Source organism: Salvelinus fontinalis, chromosome 14 (genome assembly GCF_029448725.1).
Source record: "Salvelinus fontinalis isolate EN_2023a chromosome 14, ASM2944872v1, whole genome shotgun sequence".
Taxonomy (NCBI): Eukaryota; Metazoa; Chordata; class Actinopteri; order Salmoniformes; family Salmonidae; genus Salvelinus; species Salvelinus fontinalis.
The window spans coordinates 43878561-43897341 of record NC_074678.1 but is presented as its reverse complement, the minus strand read 5'-3'; the positions used below and the strand labels follow the sequence as shown (position 1 = coordinate 43897341).

General features: G+C 41.4%; 1 protein-coding gene across 1 annotated transcript; it reads right to left on the bottom strand.

Annotated features, from left to right (window-relative positions):
* Window positions 1-878: 878 nt before the first annotated feature.
* On the bottom strand, window positions 879-15758 carry LOC129810937 (thrombospondin-4-like). Its single transcript, XM_055861948.1, has 16 exons — window positions 15564-15758; window positions 15071-15208; window positions 11724-11801; window positions 11439-11591; window positions 11117-11221; window positions 10886-10993; window positions 10613-10772; window positions 10395-10513; window positions 10223-10275; window positions 9826-10019; window positions 9526-9704; window positions 9000-9048; window positions 8697-8893; window positions 7632-7804; window positions 6599-6738; window positions 879-2646 (listed from the first exon to the last, which is right to left on the bottom strand). The coding sequence occupies exons 2-16, from the start codon at window positions 15185-15187 to the stop codon at window positions 2588-2590; spliced, it is 1884 nt and encodes a 627-aa protein (XP_055717923.1). The 5' UTR covers window positions 15188-15208; window positions 15564-15758; the 3' UTR covers window positions 879-2587.
* Window positions 15759-18781: the final 3023 nt, after the last annotated feature.

Genomic DNA, 18781 nt, shown 5'->3' with positions numbered 1-18781 from the left:
CATGCTGTTGTGCAAATGGGATAGACAAAAGGTGGAAATTATAGGCAATTAGCAAGACACCCCCAATAAAGGAATGGTTCTGCAGGTGGTGACCACAGACCACTTCTCAGTTCCTATGCTTCCTGGCTGATGTTTTGGTCACTTTTGAATGCTGGCGTTGCTCTCACTCTAGTGGTAGCATGAGACGGAGTCTACAACCCACACAAGTGGCTCAGATAGTGCAATTCATCCAGGATGGCACATCAATGCGAACTGTGGCAAAAAGGTTTGCTGTGTCTGTCAGCGTAGTGTCCAGAGCATGCAGGCGCTACCAGGAGACAGGCCAGTACATCAGGAGACGTGGAAGAGGCCGTAGGAGTGCAACAACCCAGCAGCAGGACCACTACCTCCGCCTTTGTGCAAGGAGGTGCACTGCCAGCGCCCTGCAAAATGACTTCCAGCAGGCCACAAATGTGCATGTGTGCTCAAACGGTCAGAAACAGACTCCATGAGGGCCCGACGTCCACAGGTGGGGGTTGTGCTTACAGCCCAACACCGTGCAGAACGTTTGGCATTTGCCAGAGAACACCAAGATTGGCAAATTCGCCACTGGCGCCCTGTGCTCTTCACAGATGAAAGCAGGTTCACACTGAGCACATGAGCACATGTGACAGACGTGACAGAGTCTGGAGACGCCGTGGAGAACGTTCTGCTGCCTGCAACATCCTCCAGCATGACCGGTTTGGCGATGGGTCAGTCATGGTGTGGGGTGGCATTTCTTTGTGGGGCCGCACAGCCCTCCAAGTGCTCGCCAGAGGTAGCCTGACTGCCATTAGGTACCGAGATGAGATCCTCAGACCTCTTGTGAGACCATATGCTGACACATGCACATTTGTGGCCTGCTGGAGGTCATTTTGCAGGGCGCTGGCAGTGCACCTCCTTGCACAAAGGCGGAGGTAGCGGTCCTGCTGCTGGGTTGTTGCCCTCCTACGGCCTCCTCCACGTCTCCTGATGTACTGGCCTGTCTCCTGGTAGCGCCTGCATGCTCTGGACACTACGCTGACAGACAGAGCAAACCTTTTTGCCACAGTTCGCATTGATGTGCCATCCTGGATGAACTGCACTACCTGAGCCACTTGTGTGGGTTGTAGACTCCGTCTCATGCTACCACTAGAGTGAGAGCACCGCCAGCATTCAAAAGTGACCAAAACATCAGCCAGGAAGCATAGGAACTGAGAAGTGGTCTGTGGTCACCACCTGCAGAATCACTCCTGTTTTGGGGGGTGTCTTGCTAATTGCCTATAATTTCCACCTTTTGTCTATTCCATTTGCACAACAGCATGTGAAATTTATTGTCAATCAGTGTTGCTTCCTAAGTGGACAGTTTGATTTCACAGAAGTGTGATTGACTTGGAGTTATATTGTGTTGTTTAAGTGTTCCCTTTATTTTTTTGAGCAGTGTATTTTACCTTCCAATTGCTGAAGACAAATGTGAAACCAGTCATATGGCTTCATATCAACTTTCCCAAAGTAAAGATTATGAAAGGCTGTGCCATTATGCAGAATTTAAATTGTACAGCCTTTTAACTTGCATAGATGGGCACTCGGATGTCTTAATTATAGGCTACCATGACTTTCTGTTTCCTATTTCTATCATGTTAAATATTAGCCACTATCAGTATCGACCAGTTTACTGTTAGTTCCCTTCAGTTGGTATAGCATACATTATCATTCCATTTAATTACATTGTTTTGTTTACCTGTATTTGCTTCCTCTCTAAACGCTGCCATGGCCATGTGGTTGTTGCTGAGGATCATTAGTAACAGTTAGGCTAATTAAATCATTATGGAGCAGAGTGCAGGCCAGGCATTAACCGTTTGAAGCCTACGCATGGCGTAATACTTGGCTGTCATCACACAGTACCATGGTTAGTGCAGGCAACAGACGAGGGTATAGTCTACTATTGTACACTATTCTCCCTATTATAATTATATGTACACTAATCTTCCAACATTACCATGGGTTAAATAACAATGTGGCAATTTTCTGAATTAATCAAAACACTGTTTTCTTTTCCGCGTAAAGGCTCTCCAAACCTGTTTTTATGATTCATAAATACTTTTCTAACCCTAAATAATCTACAAGATAAGAGTATTTTTTGAATCTACCAAATGGTGCTGAAACAGAGAATGATAGGCATATATTTAAATGGTTTTCTTTCATTGATCCCTAATATTCAATATATTCTATTGAGTCTGTCAACAAAATTCTAGCTAAAAGTTACACCATATTTAAAGAGATGGCTTAAGATAAATGCACTGAAAACCCTATTGATTGAAAAGGGAAGCATGCCTGCAAAGCCCTTTTACGTACTTTCATAAGGTAAGTCTGAATACTAACTACTGAGAAGTGTGTAAGAAAGGCATAATTCCCTAAGTCCAAATCGGCCCTATATAGCCTTTAATCAAAAGTTGTGCACTATATAGGAGATAGGGTGCCATTACAGACACAACCATGCACTGTTCAGCTGGGAGCCATGCGTTCCAGAATGTGGGGGTGTAGATGGAATGTCCTCCCAGTCTTTGGGCAGATGTGTGTGCATGCTGTATTAGAACTGCAGCTGAACGGGTTGGACTTGGTATGAGTCAAAGTCCTCGAGGATTGTATCTAAAGGGAGAGGGAGAGATGGTAAGTCGATATGGAATCCTTGCATGGCAATAGGCTTACCTACATGAGTCGTGTAAGTTAATTAAGACTCAAACTTCTCTCTCTAAAGCCTCAAACTAGTCGTATGTGTACCGAGAGGTCATTTAAATGCAGTCTACTGTATATACTGTATGCCTTCAGAAAGTATTCATACCCCTTGACTTATTCCACATTTTGTTTTTCAAAATGGATTAGATTTTTTTTCTCATCAAATTTAGTGAAAATGAAATACAGAAATATCTCACTTAAGTATTTACACCCTGTTGCTATGACACTACAAATTGAGCTCAGGTGCATCTAATTTCCATTGATCATCGTTGATGTCACTACAACTTGATTGGAGTCCACCCATGGCCAATTCAAGTGTTTTGGACATGATTTCAAAAGAACCACACATCTATAAAAGGTCAGACAGTTGACCATGCATGTCAGAGCAGAAACTATACCATGAAGTCCAAGGAACTGGCGGTAGATCCCTGAGATGAGGCATGAATTGTGAAACAATTTCTAGTGTTAAGTTTCCCAAAACACAGTGGTCTCCATATGGAACTACCCAGACTGCCTAGAGCTGGCCATCTGACCAAACTCAGCAACTGGGCAAGAAGGACCTTGGTCAGGTAGGTGACCAAGATCCCAATGACAACTCTGACAGAACTACAGAGTTCCTTGGCTGAGATGGGAGAACCTGCCAGAAGGGAGCCAATATGGGCTTTATGGGAGAGGGGCCAGACGAAAGCCACACATGACAGCATGCCTGGATCTTGCATAAAGGCACATGAAAGACCGATCATAATTCAAAAGATCCTGTGGTCTGATGAGACAAATTTATTTGGCCTGAATGCAAAGTGCCATGTCTGGAGAACCAGGCACAGCTCATCACCCATCTAACACCATCCCTACCGTGAAGCATGGTGGTGGCAGCATCATGCTATGGGGATGCCTTTCAACGGCAGGGACTGGGAGATTGGTAAGGATTGACGGAACAGTGAGTGGAGCAAAATACAGGCAAATCCTTAATGAGAACCCACTTCAGACAGTGGAGGCTCCTCAGAGGAGGAAGAGGAGGACCATCCTCCTCACAGAATTTCATCAAAATAGTGAAACAAAGTTATCCTTTTTAGAAAAAAAGATACTAAATATATTCATGTGTGACAGAACTTCATATTATAGAGTGGCCTTTTATTGTCCCCAGCACAAGGTGCACCTGTGTAATGATCATGCTGTTTCATCAGCTTCTTGATATGCCACACCTGTCAGGTGGATGGATTATCTTGGCAAAAATGCTTACTAACAGGGATGGAAACAAATTTGCGCACAAAAGTTGAGAAATAAACTTTTGGTTCATATGGAACATTTCTAGGATCTTTTATTTCAGTTCATGGGACAAACACTACATGTTGCATTTATATTTTTGTCCAGTATAGTACTGAAAACTTAAACTACAGCTAGCTAGCAAAAATTAAAGGGAAGCGAGAGCGAGAACTAGCTATCTTTCTGGTTGCAACACTCACTACCAAGTTAAAAACTGCCTCTGGAAGCAACGTCTGTCTAAGAACTGTTCGTCGGGAGCTTCATGAAATGGGTTTCCATGGCCGAGCAGCCGCACACAAGCCTAAGAACACCATAAGCAATGACAAGCGTCGGCTGGAGTAGTGTAAAGCTCGTCGCCATTGGATTCTGGAGCAGGGGAAATGCGTTCTCTGGAGTGATGAATCACGCTTCACCATCTGGCAGTCCGGCGGATGAATCTGGGAAAACGCTAACTGCCCCAATGCATAGTGCCAGCTGTAAAGTTTGATGGAGGAATAATGGTCTGGGGCTGTTTTTCATGGTTTGTGCCCCTTAGTTCCAGTGACGGGAAATCTTAACGCTACAACATACATTGTATTCGATTCTGAGCTCCAACTTTGTTGCGACAGTTTGGGGAAGGTCCTTTCCTGTTTCAGCATGCCCCCTTGTGCAAAGTGATGTCCATACAGAAATGATTTGGCGAGATCGGTGTGGAAGACAGCTGATGTGTTGTGAAGTCAAAAAGTGAGAGGTGGAGAGCGCGTAGATAGATGTGAGAAGGAATTATTCAACGATCAAAGTGGTCAACTGTGTCAACTGTGTTTGCGTGATCAGGGGTGTATTCATTCTGCCGATTCTTAAATGGAAAGAAACGGGGATAAACATCAGTGGTGTAAAGTACCACTTAGGTAGTTTTTGGGGGTATCTGTACTTCACTTTACTATTTATATTTTTGACAACTTTTACTTTTACTTCACTACATTCCTAAAGAAAATTATGTACTTTTTACTCCATACATTCTCCCTGACACCCAAATGTACTTGTTACTTTTTGAATGCTTAACAGGGCAGGAAAATTGTCCAATTCATTCACTTATCAAGAGAACATTCATGGTCATCCCTACTGCTTCTGATCTGGCAGACTCATTAAACACAAATGCTGTGTTTGTAAATTATGTTGGAGTGTTGGAGTGTGCCCCTGGCTATCCGTCAATAAAAAAAGGAAAGGAAATTGTGCTGTCTGGTTTGCTTAATATAAGTAATCTTTTATTATTTATACTTTTACTGTTGAAACTTAAGTACATTTTAGCAATTCTATTTACTTTAGATACTTATGTATATTTAAAACCAAATACTTTTAGACTTTTACCTAAGTAGTCATTTACTGAGTGACTTTCACTTTTACTTGAGTCATTTCCTATTAAGGTATCTTTACTTTTACTCAAGTATGACAATTGAGTACTTTTTCCACCACTGATAACCATACCTGAATTTGTCCAATAGAAACTATCATTTGCAACTTTTGGACTAATGATTACACCCTAGATCAGCTAGATGCAGGCAAGATTGTGCAAGTCAGTATTGAAGTTGTCAATGCCTGTCACCTTGATTACTCAAATTTCTCTCCACTTGTGCACCTATGTTGTAAACTTTCATTCATAGGCTAGGTTGTAGCAACCTCATGATGGGTATAGGGAAAATCTGAGTATCATGTAGTAACCTAAACCTATCGATGTTACATCGAGCTGGGGGAATGGAATATGAATGACAGTCATCCAACATGCTGTAATAGAAATAAGACCATGCTCATAAGAAAAATAATCATCCTCCCTCATCTTAAACGACGCCGACCGTCACAGAGTGCAAACAACCTTTGACCGCAAACAACCTCTGATTTTCAAGCATACAGCCAAAGCACCGCTGGAATGGCTTCAGAACAAGAATGTGAATGTCCTTGAGTGGCGCAGCCAAAGGCCAGACTTGAATCTCATTGAAAATATGTGGAAAGAATTGAAGGTTGCTGTTCACCGCCACTCTCCATCTGACTTAACGGAGCTTGAGAAAATCTGCAAGGAAGAACGGGAGCTGACACAGACATACCCAAGACGACTCAAAGCTGTAATCGCCGCCAAAGGTGCTTCTTTCTACAAAGTACTGACTCAGGGGTGTGAATACTTATGTAAATTTAATATTTCTGCATTTCATTTTCAATAGAAAATACATCTACAAACATAATTTCACTTCGTCATTATGGGATATTGTGTGTAGATAGGGGAGGGGAAAAAATATATTTAATACATTATGAATTCAGGCTGTAACACAACAATATGTGGAATAAGTCAATGGGGTATGAGTACTTTCCGAAGGCACTGTAAATGCAGCCACAGTATCACTTAATGACAATGAGAATGGATAGAAGCAGGCATGAAACACAAGTAAATGTAGATCCTCTTTTGCCAGAGAGCAGTATCATCCATTTCTCAATACAGGAATTCTATTATCAGGATGCTGCAATGCAATACTTCTCTAATTGATTCCCTAAGGTCCCCATCCTCCTCTACTTCCTGCTTGTGAGAAGGGTATTCTAATAAGGGGGGTGGGGTTGTCAGTAGTGTGCTGCTCACCATTGCAGCGATAGCGTAGGTTAGCCCAGATTATGTTCTCCTGGGAGAAGCAGAAGACACCCAGTCTGCCTCCTCTCATGGTGGTGTCTATGATGATACCTGTGTCTGCCACTATCTGAGGACCCTCAAAGAAACGCACTCTGAACATGACACACACATGCATAGAGCGAGACCAGTTAGGAACACCAAAATATGACAAAGGTTGTGTTTACACAGGCAGTTCAATTCTGATCTTTTAACCAATCAAATCAGATCTTTTGCCAATAATTTTGCCAAAGATCAGAACTAGGCTGCCTGTGTTAATGCAGCCAAAGACCATCTCCAACCCGAATAGTTGTGTCACACTGGACGATGTAACCTATTGTGGTAAAGAATACAATATGGATAGTATGATGATAAGAGAAAACATGCACGATAGTAATTTCATGTTGTTAAAGTTCAACAGTCACATATGTCAGTCCACACATAATGCCACAAATTGTAATTTAAAGGTCCAATGCAGCCGTTTTTACCTCAATATCAAATCATTTCTGGGTAACAATTAAATACCTTACTGTGATTGTTTTCTGTTAAAATTGTTTAAAAAATGAACAAAAATAGCTTCTTAGCAAGGAGCAATTTCTCAAACAAGAATTTAGCTAGGACAGTCTGGGAGTGGTTTGAGTGGGGAGGGGACAACTGGACATTTGCTCTTATTGGCAGAGAGGTTTGGAACTTTCTTTCTTATTGGTCTATTAATTAATTTACCGCATGGTGATGTCACCATGGAAGGCCAAAACTCCCTCCCACTAAAACAGGCTAAAATTTCAGGCTGTCTTTTCAAAAAGCTTTGACACTAAAATGGTATTATTTAAATTTTCACAGTATCATTCCAACCTCATAGTGTGGAACTAAATATAAAATATAGGTAATCACATTTTTGATTGCACTGGGCCTTTAATGTATTATGAAAGGAGAAGGTCACGTCCTCGTTGGCAAACTGCACCAAAAGCCATCAGACGCCTACGAGGTGTGTCTGATAGCAGCGCACTACCTGATGTAGCCATCTTGGGGCCTGTGTTGCAAGAACCAGCGGTAGGAAGTCTTGTCCTTCCAGCCCACGTTGCGGACGTCTTTCCACAGCATCTTCACCTGGTCACTGGTGTCCCCAGTGTGCCACAGGGAGTTGCGTAGATTCTCCCCTGGTCCCGTGTTGGACTTCACAGCCTAGTCGACAACACAATTGCACAGGCAGCACTGTTACAGAACTGCAGATCTCTTCCAATGTATCAATCTGGGAAGGTGTATTTATATTTCAACTCAAAATGTATCTATTCTCCGTTGAGCTATTTTTAGTCCAGGAGGAGACTTAATATTAGGTAACTGGCTCTATGAGTATTACTTAGAAAGGGCTAGTTGTGTGTAGGTCAGTCTATTAATAGAGTAGTGGTATGTTTGCATGAATTTGTACAGATGTATATAGGATCTTAATTTGATCACCATGTAGTTGGAGGAATTCAAGGTTTAAAAAGGCTTCTAGAGTTTATAATTTCCATTTAACATTTTAGACTTGATTTGCCCTAACAAAAAATGTAAAGTCATACAAAAATGTCCATTAATTATAATAAAAAATGAATAAATATTTTCTGGGTAACAATTAAGTACCTTACTGTGGTTGTTTTAAATTAAAACGGTCAAAAAGAAGGAAAGAAAATGCTTCTCAACAAAAAGCAATTTCTCAAGCAAGAATTTTGCTAGGACTGTCTGGGAGTGATTTGAGTGGGGAGGGGAAAACTGAAAATTTGCTATAATTGTAATAGAAAAAACAGAAAAATACTATATATTAAAACGTTGTGTTTATTGTACGTCTGATTAAATCACCATAGGAGCATATCAGAGTTGCGGATGTTCCTTCCCAATTATGTTGAACCAATGTGGAATAGACGTTGATTGACGTCTGTTCCCAATGGCTTTTTCTTCTTCCATTAATTATAATCCACACAATAACTCAAATTTCCAGTTGCTGCAGGATTATTTTCCTGCCGTGAGAACATAAGTGACTTTTACTACATGACTAGATAATAGTCATTTAAGATGTGCATTTAGGAATTTTTTGTACCTTCAGTTGGATCCCTGGTTCTGCCACAGCTCTGAATGGATTGGCCTGCCAATAGATTTGCTCAACCTGTTTCCACATCACCACGTAGAAGGAGGAAGAGTCCTGGTAGCCGAAGATGAACCCTGCATAGTCGTCGTCCGTTACGGTATTCACATGGAACGTCCCTTCGAAGTCAACACCGTTGAACGCTGTGTAACCTTGAAGGAATGGCGTGAGTTTGGGTTAGGATGCGTTTGAGAACGTCATGTACAACTCGGTTTATTGAATTAATCCGACTTGAGACAGTGTGATTGTTGCTCTTACCAACAGCCAGTCCAGGGTCACTGTTCATAGTTTGGACGATCTCTCTTCCCTGTGGAAAGAGAAACAGAGAAGATTATAGAACTTAAGCAATTAACATGTCTCTTCCCACTGGTGACACATTGGATGAATTAACGTTGTTTCCACCTCATTTCAACGAAATTACGTTGAACCAATGTGGAATAGACGTTGAACTGACGTCTATGCCCTGTAGGTTGGCATTGATTTGTATCTACTGTAACACCCTTGGACTTCTTGTATTAGATTTAATGCATTCATCAATGCAGATGTAGGATCTTCATTTGATGACCCTTTTATTGCTGAGATTTTTCCTGCATGGCAGGAAATGCAAACTTGAAGTGTATTTGAGTTTTAAAAAGGCTTGTAACGTTTAGAATTACCACTTAGAAATTTTAGACTTGATTTGACCTAACGAAAATGTATCAACCCCTACAAAAATTGCTACAGGATTGTTTTCCTGTTATAGCAAACTGGCTGAAATGAAGATCCAACATCTGCATACACATACCTGATTGAGCACCACCCAGTTAGGGTCTATCTGTGCGTCTCCCTCTGGGTCCAGCACCACTGTCTGGTAGGCCCTGAAGTCTGTGAGAGTGACCTCGGCATTCTCCGGGCACACATCGATGCTGTCGATGATGGTGTCGTTGTCAAAGTCGTTCTCACACACATTCCCAACACCATCACCTGTAACAAGGAGATTGACTCAACATGTGAGTTTTAAGTCACTGGATAATATTATTGTCAACATTACACGGATATATTGGAGAACATTTTGGAAACTAGACTGAAAAAGGGCTGAACTCACCGTCAGAGTCCTCCTGCAGAGGGTTGGGGATAAGGCGACAGTTGTCCGGTCCTGGGGGCAGAAGGTCAGGAATACCATCATCATCATCATCGTCGTCACACTCGTCCCCCAGACCGTCCTTGTCCGTGTCCAGCTGGGAGCTGTTGATGACCGCAGGGCAGTTGTCCTGAGAGTCCTGATGACCGTCACCATCACTGAGAATAGTAGAGAAAAACACAAGGAGACTATTTTATAATTATCCCCACTGTTGTGAGATTCTGAAAGTTGATGTGTCAAACCAAAGTCATTACATAACATATAAAATAAGTAATGGCGTACCAATAGATTGGAATGCCACACACAGGCCTACACTGGTTAAGGCAGGGAGGTAACAAGAAAGCTAGTAAAACTGCTATACCTGTCCTTATTGGTGTCACAAGGGTCTCCGATCAAATCGTTGTCCATATCCAACTGTATCAAACACAAAAAATATCCCTCGAACATCGAGATAGGTTATCATTCTGGTACAACATGCAGTAATGACTAGGATTAATACAAGTACAGCTAAACATGGAAATCAGAAACCAGACCTGGTCAGGGTTTTGAACATAGGGGCAACTGTCACAAGCATCTCCGACTTTGTCCCCATCTCGATCCTTCTGGTTAGCATTGGGAACCCTTTTGCAGTTGTCCAGATTATTGGGGATTCCTAGAAGTAGGTAACAGTAGTTGACATGTCAATTGACATGAATGACCGCAATGGCAGAATTAGGCTTGTCACGGTCACAAACTCTACATGCATACTTACTGTCGCCATCAATGTCTTCGTCACATTCATCACCCAGTCTATCAACATCAGTGTCTTTCTGGTCATTGTTTTTGATCATACGGCAGTTGTCACAGGCGTCTCCAAAGTCATCTTCGTCCACATTTCTTTGGTTGACATTTGGCACCAGCACACAGTTGTCCTACCAAAGAGGCATTAGAGCCTGTCTTTACACTAAGATACCAAATCAGTGTAAAGACCTGTCGTAAACATGACACAGCAAAACATCAGTTGCTGGAGAAAGAGATCAGTAACCTGTGTATTTAGGATTCCATCGCCATCTGCATCCTCATCACAGGCATCTCCTTTGCCATCCTTGTCTGCATCCTCTTGGCCAGAGTTGGGTACTGTTAGACAGTTATCCTAAAAGTATGTATATAAAGCATATGACAATGACTTCGTTTTTCCACTTTATTTTCCATTTGCGTTCAAAATAGTATAGTCGTGGACTTCCATAGCCTTTTCAAGGACATTCAAGTGTATTACCTTGGCACAGTTCCTCTCAGTGCATTCCAGTTTCTCATCAGGGAAGCCATCAATGTCAATATCAGAGGTGCAGAAGTAGCCATTGCCAGCCCATCCCACCCCACACTGTGATTCAGGATAAAGTCAAAGTTATGGACTGTACTGTATTGTATATGGAATGTCAATTCGCATTCAATTCAATTTCAGCTCCAGCAGCTGAATCAATAACGAGCCATCTGTATCCAAAATAATGCTATAGACAGCATGTATATAAGAAGCAGTATACATTTAGGCTGTATTAAAATTCATATTGATCCATTGCAACAGAATTGTATCGCATTACCTGACACTCTATTTTCCCATCTCGTTGGACAATGCACTCTCCGCTGGCATGGCAGGGGTTGGGCTGGCCATTACCACACGCTCTCTCAGGCTTACAGCCCTTGCGTTGATCCCCCACATAGCCTGCCTTACAGGGGCCACACTTAAACGAGCCCTGACAACAACACGCACAACCACCACAGCAGACACTTAGTTTTCCCTCCCCTCAAAACCTCAGAGAGGAAAGACCTCTGGATTTCCTAATGAGATCTATATTTGAGTGGCATCGACTTTTAATGATACTTACAGGTGTGTTCAGACAGTTGGAATTTTCCATACAACCTCCATTCTTGGGTCCTTCGCACTCATTGATGTCCTTACAGACCTGGGTAGGATTCAAATACAAAAGAAAGCCCTAATGCATAAATCTTCCATCTTCAAGCAAAACCTTGCATGTTGCCAGCGAGTCGTTCCATGTAATTTCAGCAAGCCATGATACACACTATCTCAGATTGTTCTGAAATTCTTTCTGTAGTTAAAAACAGATAAGATTGGCATTCCTGAAACATTATTTTGTTGAATTGTAATTTTATCTCTGAAATGTTGCTAATTGAGTGCATCCAAATGGGCCATTTTAATTTATAAGATTCTGTGTCCAATAATGTCCAATAAATATAGTTCCCAACATCCGCTTTGGACCAAACATTTTCCTAACAGTAAGTTAGACATTAGGAATCCCCAAAAATGGTCAAAGTATCAGTTCTCTGTTTGACAAGTAGTATTAAACTGCTCATTGCTTCACCATGCTATGTAATGTATTCCCTGTGAATCTGGTTATGTTTTTTCCCCCTGTTCAGAGAAATTAGTAATTGAAGTCACTTGCATTATTTATCATAGAGTAATGGGAAAGTATCAGGTTTTACTACTGCACTGAACAAAAATATAAACGTGACATGTAAGGTGTGCTTCCCATGTTTCATGAGCTGAAATAAAAGATCCCAGAAATGTTCCATACGCACAAATAGGTTCTTTCTCTCAAATGTTGTGCACAAATTTATTTACATCCCTGTTAGTGAGCATTTCTCCTTTTCCAAGATAATCCATCCACCTGACAGGTGTTGCATATCAAGAAGCTGATTAAACAGCATGATCATTACACAGGTGCACCTTGTGCTGGGGACAATAAAAGGCCACTCTATAATGTGCAGTTTTGTCACACAACATAATGCCACAGATGTCTCAAGTTTTGAGGGAGCGTGCAATTGGCATGCTGACTGCAGGAATGTCCACCAGAGCTGTAGCCAGAGAATTGAATGTTCATTTCTCTACCATAAGTCACCTCCAATGTCGTTTTAGAGAATTTGGCTGTATGTCCAACCGGCCTCACAACCGCAGTGCCCATGTAACCACGCCAGCCCAGGAAATCAAAATCTGGATTCTTCACTTGCGGGATCATCTGAGACCAGCCACACGGACAGCTGATGAAACTGTGAATTTCTGCTCAAACTGTCTGAAACCGCCTCAGTAAATCTGACCTGCGTGCTCATCGTAGTCACCAGGGTCTTGACTTGACTGCAGTTCGACTTCAGAACCAACTTCAGTGGGCAAATGCTCACCTGGCACGCTGGAGAAGTGTGCTCTTCACGGATTAATCCCGGTTTCAACTGTACTGGGCAGATGACAGACAGCGTGTATGGAGGTTTGCTAATGTCAACGTTGTGAACAGAGTGCCCCATGGTGGAGGTGGGGTTATGGTATGGGCAGGCATAAGCTACGGACAACGAACACAAGAGCATTTTATCGATGGCAATTTGAATGCACAGAGATACTGTGACGGGATCCTGAGGCCCATTGTCGTGCCATTCATCCACCGCCATCACCTAATGTTTCAACATGATAATGCACAGCTCCATGTCGCAAGGATCTGTACACAATACCTGGAAGCTGAAAATGTCCCAGTTTTTCCGTGGCCTGCATACTCACCAGACATGTCACCAATTGAGCATGTTTGGGATGCTCTGGATCGACGTGTACGACAGCGTGTTCCAGTTCCTGCCAATATCCAGCAACTTCACACACCCATTGAAGAGGAGTGGGACAATATTCCACAGGCCTCAATCAACAGCCTGATCGACTTTATGCGAAGGAGATGTGTTGAAATTGTTATGTGTTGCGTTTTATATATTTTTTCAGTATAGATGCCACTGTTCCTGCTATACCGCTACACTTTTTTAATCCATTTTGCAGGTCTCTTGTGTTTGTTAAATAGATCACCCTCCCAAAAAAATGCAACCTTGGGTAGAAAACCAATAGATTTGGCTCATGAAGAAAATATATTGTGTGGTCACGATCACAATTCAAGCCAGTCCTGCATGAAAGCAAATCATTTTTTTGTTCTTTTACACTTAACATTTGTCCAGGAAATAGCCCATTTGTGTGTGTGATTTATTACCTTAAAAAGGGCTGGATTAGTTACTGTTAAACCATTCCTGGTGAACAAGCAGACCAGTGGTTACATCAGTTCAATGTTATGGTCTCTAATGATCTTCAATAGTAAACGTCCAAAACACACACTTTATAGTATTTTGCAGTTGTAATGGTATTGGATTGCGTTGGGTTCAATGTTGAATGTCACTAATCATAATACATGTAGAAATGTTTCCTGATCATGTTGAAAAACAGGCTGCCATGCAATTCAGTATTTTATTAGGGTTGTCACAACATTTTAATCCCTAGCCAATTTCTCCATTATACTTTTGGGCTTGTAGGAAAAGTCTTCATATGAGAATTGCATAGTTATATCCCTCTCAAAAAGCAGCCACTTGTTGGACTATTCAAGGAGAGTTGGGTTGAAGCATTAGGTTGCTATTAGTGCAAACTGGATTGCTTTAATAGAGGACTGGTTTGAATTGTGAGGATGACCACACACTTTTCGTAATGAGTCAAATCTATTAGTTTTCTACCCAAAGTTGCAAAGGAAATGTTGTGATCTATTTAATAAACACAAGAGACCAGCAACATGGATAAAATAATGTGGTGGTATAGCAGGAACAGAGGTATCTAGTGGTCAAAACCTGGTACTTTAACACTACTTTATGGTAAATAATGCAAGTGACTTCATTGACTAATTTCTCTGAACAGGGGAAAAAACCATCGCCAGATTCACAACGAATACATTTACATAGTATGGAGAAGCAAAACTCCAAGCCACAGCTTCATACTACTTGTCAAACATAGAGAACTGATACTGTATACTGGTTGTTGGGGTGGGATTGGTGTGTGTGTGGGGGGGGGGGGGGGGGGGGGGGTACCGTGGGTGGCTTTTGACCCCCCAAAAATGGATTCCTCTCACTCATTGGTAGGAAGAAGTTTAGTCCAAATCGGATGTTGAGTACTATTTTTATTAAATATCTGAATCCTATAAATTAAAATGGCCAATTTGGGTGCAATCAATTAGCTTAATTTTGCAGAGATCAAATTATATTTCAAGAAAATGTGTTTCAGGAATGCTAATTGTATCTGTTACTAATTACCGAAACGATTTCCGAACAATCTGAGATGGCGGGTGTCAAAATCCTCTTTGTTGTGCTTTTTGAAGTGGAAAGGCCCCAATGACAAGCTCATAAGCTTATTTGCTTGATTCAAAATTGCTACCTGTTTGTTGTTAGTGGCGTAGGAGAGGCCTATTCCCTGCACCCGGGGGCTGGTGTAGCCAGTGGGACAGGGGCCACAGCGGAACCCTGGAGAGGTGTTGAAGCAGCGCACACCCATGTGGCAGGGCTTCAGGACACACTACACACACAGGAGGAGAGCGGAGAGAGGGCAGTAATATACATGTTCAATATTTGAATTGGGATTTGCCATTGAGATAATCTAACAGTTGATTTAAAGAGTGACTGCCTTTTAAAAGCTACAAATCCATTTGAAAATGGCATATGTGGCAGCGATATGAGCCTGAAACAGTTATTCTAGTGTCAATATTGACTACATGGTGTAAATAGGATAATTTTTAGGAACATCTGTGCAATACAACGGATAAATGAAGGTTGTGTTTTGATTTGACGGTGTCCATTTGCCCGCTAACATGGGGTGAACAGCTGCAGTGATTGCTGTTTATCCAATAGCATAGACAGTAAGACAGACCTACCCAGCAGCTCCGACTTTGTTTACATAAGAAAACATGTTTTCTTTGCTTGAGAAATACTGCACCAAACACCTTAGTTAGATGTAAAATTGCACAACTTAAACATCCTCTGCAAAAACATCAAGATTAATTCCAGATTTCTTGAGTTATCTTAGAATTATTCTGGGGATTTTGAGGAAGTTAAATAGGCTTCCGCATTTACAGTGTGTCATGAGGGACAAACATCATTAACCAAACGTGGAATCGTCAGGAAACACACCGGCAAGACTGAAATCTAGTTTTTCAAATGAGCAACAGGAAAGCACACATGCCAATGCGGGTGTTCAGAGGCTCTTTAAAAACCAAACAATATACACAATAGTAACATGTACTGTGTAAATTATCGTATTTCAGTTTAGACCCACTACAGCAGGGTTTCCCCAGTGGCGGTGCGGGTGTTTTTATTTGGCCCCCCTGAGCAAAAACGAATAATTATGTTGTATTATTTGGGGGGAATTTTCATTGTTGGAGATAAAACACTGTAAAAACATCAGAAAATCAACTCAAAGTTGTTTTAATTTTGGAAACCTGTTCCCGAAATATTCCCACTCATAATAGAAAGACGGGATTGTATACAAATGTAAGCAAGGTTTGAAATTATTATGATTTAGTCAAATATTATATCTGTTTGGGCTTATGTTCCTGCCCCCCATCCATCCACTTAAGAAGAAAACAGCTCGCGGCTGATTCTAGTTCAGGGTTTCCCAATGTCAGTCCATGGGACCCGAAGGGGTGCACGTTTTGGTTTTTGCCCAGCAAAACACTACCACTTGTCTCCCGAGTGGCGCAGTGGTCTAGGACACTGCATCTCAGTGCAAGAGGCATCAATGCAGTACCTGGTTTGAATCCAGCTGTCATTGTAAGTAAGAATTTGTTCTTAACTGACTTGCCTAGTTAAATAAAAAATAAAAAAAATACACAGCTGTTTCAAATAAGAAACTAATCATCAAGCTTTGAATTTGAATCAGCTGTTTAGTGTTAGGGCAAAGACCAAAACATGCATCCCGAGGACCGAGTTTGGGAAACACTGATATAGTTGATGATCCCTGCACTACAGAATACTATGTGACATTTTTTGGATCCTGTCCTACCTCATCCACATGTGTGCAGTGGGTACCATTGCCCTCCATGCCCTCAGGGCAGTGGCCACACTTGATGCCCCCGGCGGTCTCAATGCACTTTACCCCCATGTGGCAGGGGTTAGGGTCACATGAGGTGCGAGGGGGACCTTGCATGCCTAGGTGGGAGAGGATGATACACCAACCATCAACCAAGTAGACCTGGAGCACTCTCCTGTAAAATGTCTCCATCTACTGCAGGTTGTGAAACATGTCATTTTCTATTTGTTTACATTTCCATTACAGATCCATTTACCATTACATATTCATATGTTTATGTATGTACTGTATATATTTAAAAAAGTACATGAGAGCACAATGGTATGATTAATGTACCATACTTACATACAATTGAGATAGCAATCATGCTGTTGATATTGATATATATGTAATGTACAGTGCCTTCAAAAAGTATTCACACCCCTTGACTTTTTCCACATTTTGTTGTGTTACAGCCTGAATTTAAAATAGATTACATTTAGATATTTTTTGTCACTGGCCTACACACAATACCCCATAATGTCAAAGTGGAATTATGTTTTTTTAATGTTTTACAAATTAATTAAAAATGAAAAGCTCAAATGTCTTGAGTCAATAAGTATTCAACCCCTTTGCTATGGAAAGGCTAAATAAGCTGAGGAGTAAAAATGTGCCTAACATTTCACGTAATTAGTTGCATGGACTCACTCTGTTTACTTAACATGATTTTTTTTATGACTACCTCATCTCTGTACCCCACACATACAATTATCTGTAAGGTCCCTCAATCGAGCAGTGAATTTCAAACAAAGATTCAACCACAAAGACCAGGGACGTTTTCCAAAGCTTCGTAAAGAAGGGCACCTATTGGTAGATGGGTAAAAAAAAAAAAGCAGACATTAAATATCCCTTTAAGCATGGTGAAGTCATTAATTACACTTTGGATGGTGTATCAATACACAGAGTCACTACAAAGATACAGGCGTCCTTCCTAACTCACATGCCATAGAGAAAGGAAACAAATCAGGGATTTCGAAATGAGGCCAATGGTGACTTTAAAAAAGTTATGGAGTTAAATGGCTGTGATAGGAGAAAACTGAGGAGGGATCAACAACATTGTAGTTACTCAACAATACTAAACTAATTGACATAGTGAAAAGAAGGAAGCTTGTACAGAATAATATTCCAAAACATGCATCCTGTCCTGGATACAAGTGTTATGTTTGGGGAAAATCCAATACAACACATTACTGAGTACAACTCTTCCTATTTTCAAGCATAGTGGTGGCTGCATCATGTTATGGGTCTGCTTGTAATGGTTAAGGACTGGGGATTTTTCAGGATAAAAAATAAACGGAAGGGAGCTAAGCACAGGCTGTAACGTCCTGACCAGAGTTCTTATGTGTTTTGCTTGTTTAGTGTTGGTCAGGACGTGAGCTGGGTGGGAATTCTATGTTGTGTGTCTAGTTTGTCTGTTTCTGTGTCCAGCCTAATATGGTTCTCAATCAGAGGCAGCTGTCAATCGTTGTCCCTGATTGAGAATCATATATAGGAGGCTTGTTTTGTGTTGGGATTTTGTGGGTTATTGTTTCCTGTCTCTGTGTTTGTGTTCTGCACCAGATAGGACTGTCTCGGCTTTCAAGGTTGTTATTTTGTTATTTGTTAATGTTCACCGTTTATCGTATTATTAAACATGTTGAACAATAACCGCGCTGCATTTTGGTCCTCTCCTTCATCCCAGGAAGAAAGCCGTTACACAGGCAAAATCCTAGAGGAAAACCTGGTTCAGTCTGCTTTCCACCAGACCCTGGGAGACCAGGCACACCTTTCAACAGGACAATAATCTAAAACACAAGGCCAAATCTTCACTAGTTGCTTACCAAGAAGACAGTGAGTGTTCCTGAGTGGCCAAGTTACAGTTTAGACTTAAATCTACTTGAAAATCTATGGCAAGATCTGAAAATGGTTGTCTAGCAATGATCAACAACCAACTTGACAGAGCTTGAAGAATTTTGAAAAAAATAATGAGCTAATGTTGCACAATCCAGGTATGGAGAGCTCTTAGAGACTTACCCAGAAAGACTC

Bases quoted from the DNA above. Each gene is read 5' to 3' on its own strand.
- LOC129810937 (XM_055861948.1), bottom strand. From the start codon at position 15,187: ATGGGTGTGCGCTGCTTCAACACCTCTCCAGGGTTCCGCTGTGGCCCC. The intron at 11,592-11,723 runs GTAAGTATCATT...TGTTGTTGTCAG, and splicing joins CCAACTGTCTGAACACACCT to GGCTCGTTTAAGTGTGGCCC. The intron at 11,222-11,438 runs GTAATGCGATAC...CCTGAATCACAG, and splicing joins ATGGGAAAATAGAGTGTCAG to TGTGGGGTGGGATGGGCTGG.